General features: G+C 30.6%; 1 protein-coding gene across 8 annotated transcripts in view; it reads left to right on the top strand.

Annotated features, from left to right (window-relative positions):
* LOC117181725 (E3 ubiquitin-protein ligase HECTD1) overlaps positions 1-10,775 on the top strand; it is an 88,753-nt gene that overhangs the window by 34,560 nt on the left and 43,418 nt on the right. For 6 of the 8 annotated variants that reach the window (XM_033374672.1, XM_033374674.1, XM_033374675.1 and 3 more), the window contains 4 exons: positions 1,955-3,415; positions 6,333-6,616; positions 9,772-10,032; positions 10,099-10,306. In XM_033374672.1, the coding sequence (XP_033230563.1) occupies positions 1,955-3,415; positions 6,333-6,616; positions 9,772-10,032; positions 10,099-10,306 (2,214 nt within the window). Of the gene's footprint in view, positions 1-1,954; positions 3,416-6,332; positions 6,617-9,771; positions 10,033-10,080; positions 10,307-10,775 lie in introns of all 8 variants that reach the window. The other 2 variants (XM_033374676.1, XM_033374677.1) reach the window with 1 other exon arrangement.

The following is a 10,775-nucleotide window of genomic DNA, read 5'->3' on the forward strand; positions in this document are numbered from 1 at the left end:
TTAGTTTAAAATTCATCTCTTTAATTGAACATTCATTTATTGACTACAAATTTAATTATTTAAGATTTACAATGAATGTCATAAATTGAAAAAAATGTTTGTGTTTTTTTCGGAAAATGTGAACTTAACGTTTAGTTGGCTGGAAAAATTGAAAAAATTGACCGGGAAACCCGGAAAATGACCGGGATTTTGAAATCGTCCGCTGAATCGTCATTCTGACTTAGCTTCAATTTTATTACGATGAAACATTTAAAATTAAAATTAAAAAATTGACAAAATTGTAGCATATTAATTGAGAACATTAAAAACTGCATGCGTTCTCATTAAAGCTTTATACACAGAAAACTATAAGTTAATACCATTTGATAATGAAAAAATTCTAATTTTGTGAATCCGTATCGAAAGTTTTATTTTTTATTTTTAAGTTGAAAACGTTTAAAATCGATTAAATTCAAAATTAATTACAGTCGTCACACTGTTTTTGCCACTCCCAATTTCTTAACGAATTTTTTTTTCCCACTGTTTTCAGTAATCTAGCCATTGTTCACATTGTTTCGCTTGCGAACTGAATTAATAGAACCAAATAAGAAAATCCAACTTTTTGCTCAAAAGTTCATTCTTTTTCGTTAAAAATGTGACTATTTAATTGCAAATGTAATTATTTTGTTGAAAATTCAACTATGTATGTTTATTCTTTTTATTTTAAAAGTCAACTATTATATTTTTCTTTCAAAATTCATTTCTTTTGATTGAAAAATCTACTGTTTGGTTAAAATTTTAATTATTTTGTTAAAAGTTGAAGTATATATTCTTAAAAAGTTATATTTTTATTTGAAAATGCCACTATTACATTTTTGGTTTAGAATTCATCTTATACAGTTAAAAATTCTACTATTTGGTTGAAAATATAATTTTTTGGTTGAAAATTGAATTCAAAAGTTTAACTGTTTTGTTTTTTAACTGTTTCATTTAAGTGTTTGGTTTCGAAGATTCAACTATTTGGGTAAAAATTCAACTAATTTGTGAAGTCATCTTTTTGGTCGAAATTGTAACTTTCCTGTAGAACATTCTTCTCTTTTTAGGTGGAAAATACATTCTTTGGATTGAAAATTCCTTCTTTGTAGTAGAAAAATAATCTTGTGTTTAAAAATTCATCTTTCTATTTAGAAAATTAACTTTTTTTGTTGAAGATTCATCTTTTCTCAAGTTTGAAAGTCTACAATTTTCTAAAACGTTCTACATTTTAGCTTGAAAATTTCAGTATTTTATTGAAAATGCAACTGTTTTTGTTTGAAGTCGAACTTTTTTGTTTGAAATTTCGATTATTTAATGAAAAATCTAACTTTTTTGTAAAAAAATGTAATTACTTTAGTGAAAATTCTGCTTCTATGGTAGAAAAGTCACATTTTTTTACTAACTGTTTGTTCAAAAATTTATGTATTTTGTTAAATATTTGTCTCTTTTGATTGAAAGTCCAACTATTTGGTTGTAAATGCAACTGATCGTCTGTTTTGGCTGAAAATTCCACTACATTTGTTGAAAATGTAATATATTGTGACTTGAAATCTTAAAAAGTATCAATTTTATAGCGTTTCATATTGAAAGTAATATCTATATTAATCTTATATGAAAAGTCACTTTATTTCCCATGTTTCGAGAACATTTTGTACTGTAAATCTGAAAATAATCCAAGTTATAAACCCAGATTCAGAATTTTTGAAGCTAAATGACTCAATATTTCTAAACAAATAAAGTTATTATTTCAGTTATTTGGGGTGAAGTTTTTTTGTTATATTCTATGCGACCAATACGACTTTTTAAAGTCCTCTAGTCGATCCGAGCCCTGAAGTTAGAAACAAAGTACATTCAAACCTTGTAGATTCGAAATTGTCAGTTTCTTAAATTCAAATATCTAATTATTACCCAATTTATAAATAAAAAAAAATGATTTCAGGACCTGAATTCGCAGCAGGTTGGGCAGGAAAAAGGGGTAAACGCCTGCGCTCGAAAATTGAAGCGATCAAGCAAAAAGTTAAAATCCAAGCCCAAGAAATCTACGAGCGTTATTTCAAAGCAGCTCAAGCCCAACCACGCGGAGTCGTCGCCAAGCTCAGCACAATTGTCAGCCAGATCGAAAAGGCCTGTCACAAACAGCAGTCAGGCAATCGCGAATGGCGCAGTGTATTGCAAAATGCACTGGAAGAGCTCAAAGTTCTCCTCAACGAGGAGGGAAGAGTTTCGGCCTACGAATTACACTCGAGCGGTCTCGTTCAAGCTTTGCTCGCACTACTAGCCGCACCTGCAGGATCCCAACCACCCTCTATGCGAACCACCAAACTCAGGTTGCACAGGATATCAGTCTTCAAGAACTGCTTCCAAATTAAAGAGTCTCACAAAGAGCAGAATTCGGCAAAAATCCTTGTGCAGAAATTAATATCGGTACTGGAGTCGATTGAAAAGTTGCCAGTTTACTTGTACGACACTCCAGGTTCGGGATATGGTCTTCAGATTCTAACTCGACGGCTGCGATTCCGTTTGGAGAAGGCGAATGGAGAGAGCGCCTTGATCGACAGATCGGGGAGGAGTCTGAAGATGGAACCTCTGAGCACGATACAGCAGTTGGAGAATCACTTGTTGAAAATGGTCGCCAAACAGTGGCACGATCACGACAGATCGACGTTTACTTTTGTAAAGAAGCTGAAGGAAGGAAATAGACTGAATTTTAAGTACCAGCATGATTTTGATGAGAATGGAGTGCTTTATTGGGTTGGAACGAATGCTAAGACTTCTCCTGAATGGGTCAATCCAGGACAATATGGTCTTGTGGTGGTGACTTCGAGTGATGGGAGAAATCTACCTTACGGTCATTTGGAAGATATTCTAAGCAGAGATCCGGCGGCATTGAATTGTCACACGAATGATGATAAGCGGGCCTGGTTCTCTATAGATTTGGGTGTTTGGGTTATTCCAAGTGCTTATACGTTGAGACATGCGAGGGGATATGGGAGAAGTGCTCTGAGAAATTGGATGTTCCAAGCGTCGAAGGATGGAATTAATTGGACCACCTTGTACGCTCATGTGGATGATTGTTCGTTGAATGAACCAGGTAGTACAGCAACTTGGACTCTTGAGCCACCGAGTGATGAATCTCAGGGATGGCGGCACTTGCGTCTTCAACAGACTGGAAAGAACGCCTCTGGACAGACGCATTATTTATCGGTTTCTGGGTTCGAGGTTTATGGAGAAGTTACGGGAGTTTGTGAAGATTTGGGAAAAGCGGCGAGGGAAGCTGAGGCTGGAGTTCGAAGACAGAGGAGACTGATTAGGACTCAAGTTTTGAGGCACTTGGTGGCTGGAGCTAGAGTCGCTAGGGGATTGGATTGGAAGTGGAGAGATCAGGATGGTGTACCACCAGGTATAGTGGTTTTAAATTATTTTACAAAGGGTTGGTCGTTTTTGAATAATAGAGGGTGTCCAGCGACCTTGAAAACCTGAATTCTCCATGAATTTTTCACGAGAACCTTCAATTTTTTGTTTGCTTTTAAAACGGTTATTTTATTGGTTACCGATTATTAGTTTTAGTAATTTAAATATTCTAATCTGTTATGGAAGAGAAATTTTTTTAGAAGAAATTTTGCTGTTGAAAAGTTTTTTATTTATCAAGATATGATTTATCTTCTGTTAATTGCAGAATAAAATAATAAAGAGATTTCAGGGCACTTTTTGTAGGCTGTACTAATTATTGTATAGATTTAAATGAAAATTTTGAATAATTCTTTAAGTTTTTTATTTATTCTCCGCTAATTTAGAATGTTAAAATATATATGTTTTTCTGATATTCAACTTACAAATTGTAGAAATTATTAATTGAAAATGTCGAGGTCAATACAGTTTCAGAATTAGAATGAACCATGGCTATATAACGGATTTTTCGAGGAGTTAACCACTTGGTTTTTGAGTATACGCCAGATTTCAAAAAATTACAAAATAATTCTAAAGATTTCGAACACTTAAAGAAGATTTCATGAATTTCAAATATTTTAATGTTTTTAAATGAATACAATATATTTCACAAATTTCCAAAGAATTCATAAGAATTTTGGAAAATTTTAAGAATTTCAGAAAGCGTATATTACACCATATTTCAAAGATTTCAACCAGTTTTAAAAGGTTCCAATAATTTTGAGTTTTCAAAATATTTCATACAAATTCCAATTTTAAATATTTTAAAGATTTCAAACGATTTCTAATTGGTTTAAAATATTTCGCAAATACGTCAAGGATCTTACAAACATTTCACAAAAAATTTCAAAGCTTTGAGAAGATTTCAAGGATTTGAAAGATTTTAATCAGATTTTCATTTTAATTTGAATCAGATTTCTAAGATGTGAGAACATTTCAAAGATTTGCAATGATTTCAAATTTTTTTTAGAAGATTGCAGATGATTTCACAAATATTAAAAATATTTTAATGATTTCTAATGAATACAAATGATTTCACAAATATTTCGAAGAATTCATAAGGATTTCAAAAGATTTTAAGAATGTCAAAAAGGGTATATTACACCGAATTTCAACGATTTTAAATAGTTTCAAATTGTTGCAATAATTTTGAGATTTCAAAAGATATAAAAATTTCAATTTTAAATATTTTAAAGATAAAGATAATTTGTTTAGAATATTTCACAAAGATTTCAAACATTTTAATGATTTCAAATGTACACAAAAGATTTCAGAAATATTTCAAAGCTTTCATCAAATTTTCATAGATATGTCAAAATAATATAAGAATTTCGAAAAGGGTATATTACACCAGATTTCAAAGAATTTAAATTATGTCAGATGAACACAAAAGATTTCACAAACGAAGATTAAAGGCAGATTTTACAAATATTTCAAACATTTCATAAAAATTTCAAAATATTTTAAAACATTTCAAAAGGACTTCAAGGATTTCAAATATTTTACCAAAATGTTGAAAGATTTCACAATTTCCATTAATTTAATTATTTCAAATAAATGCAAAAGATGTCAAAAATATTTCAAAAATTTCATAAAGATGTCAAATTCAAAGGTTTTACAAACATTTCAGAAGGTCACAAGGAATTGAAATATTTTAAAAAGGGTAGAAGTATATCAGATTTTTAAGATTTCAGAACATTTCAAAGACTTGCAATTATTAAAAAATTTGTAGAAGACTTCAAAAGATTTTTTCAAATATTTTTATGATTTCAGAAATATTTCAAAGATTTCGTCAAAATATCATAGAGACGTCAAAAGAATATAAGAATTTAAAAGATTTCAAAAATGGTACAATACACCCGACTTCAAAAGATTTCAAAACATTTCAAAGAATCCATAAGGATTTCAAAATTATTCAAGAATTTCAAAGATTTCAAATAGGGTACAATAGACCAAAATACAAAACTTTAAAAGGTTTTAAACGAGATCACATTTTTCCAGAAAATTTTTTAAAAACATTTCACAAGAGTTTCAAATATTCCAATGGTTTTAGATAAACACAAAAGACGTAGCAAAGATTTCACATGTATTTCAAATAATTTATAAGGATCTTAAATGATTTCAAGAATTTACAAAATGTCAAAAGATATAAAATATTTCAGAATATTTCGATTCGAAAAATTTCAAAAAGTTTTAATGAAGTTGAAAAGATTTCAATGATTTTGAAGATTTTACAAAAAATCTTAAAAGCTTCATAAAGATTTCACAAAAATTTCAAGATTTCACAAAGATTTGAAATACTTCAAAAGATTTAAACGAATTCACAAAGATTTCAAATGATTTAAGAATTTCACAAAAATTTCAAGTATTCAAAGATTTTGCAAAGATTAAAAAATATTCCCAAAGATTTCACAAAGACGACTTATGTTCGAAAAAATCAAGAATTTGTTTATTTATGGTTCTGTTTTCTTTTGAAAGTTTTGGCCAATAAAAAATGAAATGTTTGATTTTTTACATGTATAACAAACGGTTATTTAATTATTTGTTTTGAAAAAAAGGCGACCTGGAAAACCTACAACAAACCTTCAATTTTGTTCCTAGGAATCGCTGGACACCCTGATATAGTTTACGGGAAACCTCCCTAAAGTACATAGGAGAAATGTGTAAATTGCAGTAAATCCAAAGAATAATATAAATTAAAGAGCTCTTATGACACAAATCGAGCTGATATATTTTTTATGTGATAATATTTTAGTATAAATAATCTTTGCTACATGATATGTAGCGATACTAAAAGTGATCTGATTTTTATTCTAAGCTAAGCATAAAGTGAATCTGACGATACTTGAATCTTGATTTGAATTTCTCAGGCGAGGGAACTGTGACCGGGGAGCTGCACAATGGCTGGATAGACGTGACCTGGGACTATGGCGGTTCCAACTCCTACCGGATGGGCGCTGAAGGAAAGTACGATCTGAGATTAGTGGGCACTGGACTGGATTCCGACAACAGCATAAAGGGTAAGAATTCAAGTATTTTAACTGGCCGAAAATCCAGCAGTACTCCAAGTCTCCCAGATTGCACCGACACTGGTATTCGCTCTTCCGTAGCTTCCATCGACCAAGCCGCGAGCACCGACAACTTAGCAGCCAAGGTAATTAATTCTCTTTTCCAAATATCATTCCTATCACTCTTAAACTAATCAGGGTTGCTACAAGTCAGGGAATTTAACCCTCATACGGTAGACTCCAACCGAGGATACGTAAACGGTACACTGGTGCGAATTGGTTTGTTTGCAATGTTAATATTAATTATTTAATATATTGAACATATAATAAGCAACTAGCATATATCACGCATATTTAACATATATATATGGGGATAATCCGCTGCAGCTGTGTTTGCGTAAATGCCAACAAAATGAAGAAAAAAACGTCGGGTGCGAATTCGCACTAGTGTACCTTTCGAGGGTTCAGACTAAACAGGAAATGTGAGGGAAAACCTAAAAGAGTCGGGGAATTTTCGATGATGTCATGTTGAGTTTAGGGGTTATCCTCAAATACTGTAAGGTTTTCTTTCCCCCGACCCCCACGAAAAATCTTATCTAAGATTTTATAAACTTAGGGGATGAATATACGTATAAATTCAATTAATTAAATAATCATGAAACCTTTAAGGCGCTGGAAGCAGGCCCTCATCTCAAAATTTAATTGTCTCATTTTACTCCATAAATACTAGACCTACATCTGTTAAGCATACTTCGGGCGTACTTCTGTTTTGAATCAAGTCTGTATTTGGAATGAAAAATTGGATAATTTCAATACTTTTTCAAGGTGGTCGCTGGACAGGGTAACCGGGAATTTTATGAAACCGAGAAATAACAGTGCATTTTTTTACCGGGAATTTAACAAATTTCTAGAAAAAAGATGTTCAGGTTTCATTTCTACATTTTTAAAATAATTAGATGAATTGTTATCTTTTTCCATTCTGGCATCAGTTTACAATACGTATTTCAAAAATCTATTACTTCCAAATTTTTCCCTTTTAGATTTAATTTTTCAAGTGTACATTTTTCAACAAACGAATTCAAAAATGCAGTTTTACAGACTTTAAAAATTACAGATTAGAAACGTTTGAAATCGACAATTTTGAATTTAAAAAAAAAAAACATTTTTATAGTTGATCAAGTGTGAATATGCAGCATAATAATTTTTTGTTCTTTGAATTATACTTTAAGTATTAGAAAGTAAATAATTGATTGTACAAAATAATTCGAAAGCAGTTCAAAATTTAAGTATTTCGAAATGTTAACGATGAAAATTGAACTTTTTGAATTTGAAAATCTTAGTAGTTAAATGTAAACACTGATTTAAAATTTTATAAACTATTTTCAATTTTAAAATATCTTCAAAATAATATATTTATAATTAAAGGTTTTTATTAAATTGCTAATATTTAGAAATATTCGACTCTTCATTTTAAATGAATAATTATAAATAAAATATTCAAAACTAAACAAAAAAAGTAAAATTGAACGCTTTAAAACTGAAATCCAACACCCATTATTCCTAGAAAAAATTCGAGTAAGTTGAAGAGATATTTAGAAGATTTGGAAAGATTCAAAATTAATTTTAAAAATTTGAATGATTACAAATAATTTTGAAGGAGCGTCTACGCATACCGACAAAATGCAGCTATTCGCATTAAAATTTCAATGCAAATAGCCCACGGCCTAATTTTAAACAAAATGTAGATTATTGTAAATTTGTAACAAAAAATGTATTGAATAAAAATAATTTAACTTCTAATTTAGCAAGTGTTCATTGAACAACAAAATTTATTCGGGTTATTTTTAATGTTTCCAGTTGAAAATTGCTTTTCAGTTCAAATTTTTCAATTTTGTTGACCGCGAAAAATGTTATGCTTAATTTTTCTAACTAGAAATTTAATTTTCCACATTTCGTTGGAAATTTATCTTCATTTCAAAATCCAAAATTTAGTTAAGAATGTATGTGTTTTGTTGAAGATCTATCTTTTATGTTAGAATATTAATCTTTTTAGTTGAAAATTCATTTCTTTAGTTGAATGTTTAAATCCTTAGTTAAAAATTCTTGTATTTTGGTAGAAGATTCAAATTTTTTGTTGGATTTTCAACTCTTTTGTAGATTTTTTTGCTGTGGAATTCAAGAATTTTGTTGCAAATTAAATTTATTGGCTAAATTTCATATTTTCTGAATTTGCTGAAAAATGTTTCTTGGTTCAAAATTCAACTCTTTTGTTGAAAATTTCTTTTTTTGCCTTAAAAATTGATCTATTTTATTTGAGGATTCAATTAATTTGTTGAAAATTCGTATTATTTGATTAAAAATTAATGTTTTGAACTTAAAATATATCTTCCTCAGTTGAAACTACATTAATTTTGTTACAAAATCATCGTTCTTGGTAGGAAATTAATAATTTTTGTTAAAAATTCATCTTTTCGGTTGAAAAATCAACTATTTGATGACAAATGCAGCTTTTTGTGGATCAAATCTCGTATTTTTTGATTAAAAACTGAACTGTTTTGTAGAAAATTCGTCTATTTGGTTTGAAAATTCAACATTTTGAATGAAGTTTTTTTTCTGTTTTGACTGGAAAATGTTTCTTGGTTCAAAATTCTATTCTTTTGTTGAAAATTTTTCTTTTTGATTTAAAAATTGATCTAATGTAGTTGAGCATTTAACTAGTTGGTTGAAAATTCGTATTTTTTTGCTAGAAAGTAATTTTTTGACATTAAAGTTGATCTTTTGTAGTTGAAACTTCATTCATTTTGTTGAAAAATCATCTTTCTTGGTTAGAAAATTAATATTCTTAGTTGAAAATTCATCTTTTCGGTTGAAAAATCAACTATTTGATTAAAATGCAGCTCTTTTGTGGACTAAATCTCAACTATTTGGTTCAAAATGCAGTTATTTTGTTGATAATTCAGTGTTTCTAAGTTGTATTATATGTGAATTTAGCATTTTTCACTACAAATTTCTCTTTTATAATCTCCCTCAAATCGGCTTACATAATTTTTGAATGAACCCTTATATAATTCTGTACGACTATTGTCACTAAAAGACTTTTAGGATAAATTTAGAAATGTTTTTTTTTTTCGTTAAAATTTTTGATCTCGCTGGTGACAAATTGTTTTCATACCTGAAAATTTTAACGGTCAGGGAAAACAAGAAAGTTGGCCAGGGAATTTCGAAATTAGGATTTTGTAGCATCCCTGCTAATTAAATCTGAGATGTATGATCTCTAACGATTTCTTGTTTTATTTTACAGCAAGCAGCGGAGTCGATAGCAGAGAGTGTTTTGTCAGTTGCCCGTGCAGAAGCCGTGGTTGCAGTCACAGGAGAAGGCGGTGCAAATTCCACAGGGGAGCTTTCGGTTGTCCTTCATCCGCGACCTGACACAACTGTTACCAGCGAGCTGGCGACCATTGTCGAAAGCCTCGCTCTAAACACCGAGTGTTCCACCAACAGTAACAGCAATCGAACATCGAATAGCTCGAAACCGCTTTTTACTCCTGTTCGAGGAAACAAGGTAAGTTTAATCATTTCTTTTATAGAACTGCTGGAGTAATAATATCAGTTCTCGATACAATCACAGCCGGCGAGTGGCTTACTCAGCCTGGAAGCCGCTGAAGTTCTCGATCGAATGCGAGAGGGAGCTGATAGACTAAGGAACAATACGAATAGTTTCTTGAGTGGAGAACTAGTCGGTTTAGTTCCTGTTAGAATTAGTGTAGCCGCAGAAACTGAAGATAGTTCCTTGAGGATAAGACCGATTCCTAGACATCATCCTACCATGGTGGACGGTATGTTTTTCTTATTACAATGCACAGTATTGCCTGTTTCTATTCTTTCATATTCTGTGTGGAGGTTGGTGCTGTGAAGAAAATTATATAGTTTTTAGTTTCCATAAATGTAGAGCGGTTTATCGACTTGATGGCGAAGCCTTTACTAGTCTATTTTGCACCTAAAAAGCAATTACAGGGTGGAAATTTATATTTAAATAGGAAAACAATCCAATGTAAGATCCTTCTTTTAATGTCCAATAATCAAATTGATGAAAAGAATTCCTGAAAATAAAATCAAGAATGTAACGACCAAATTTAGACAACCACCACAAAATGTTCCCATTGAAATCTGAAAAAAGGAACACTTCTCTCGCCTCCCTTTCCTCTAAAAAAGAAAAAAAGAAAATTATTCATCTTCACTTTGGACGAAAATAAAAAGGAGGAAAGAAAAATGAGAAGGCAACCAACCAAATCCCCTTCCTTCTCT

This window comes from Belonocnema kinseyi, chromosome 10, assembly GCF_010883055.1.
Source record: "Belonocnema kinseyi isolate 2016_QV_RU_SX_M_011 chromosome 10, B_treatae_v1, whole genome shotgun sequence".
Classification (NCBI taxonomy): domain Eukaryota; kingdom Metazoa; phylum Arthropoda; class Insecta; order Hymenoptera; family Cynipidae; genus Belonocnema; species Belonocnema kinseyi.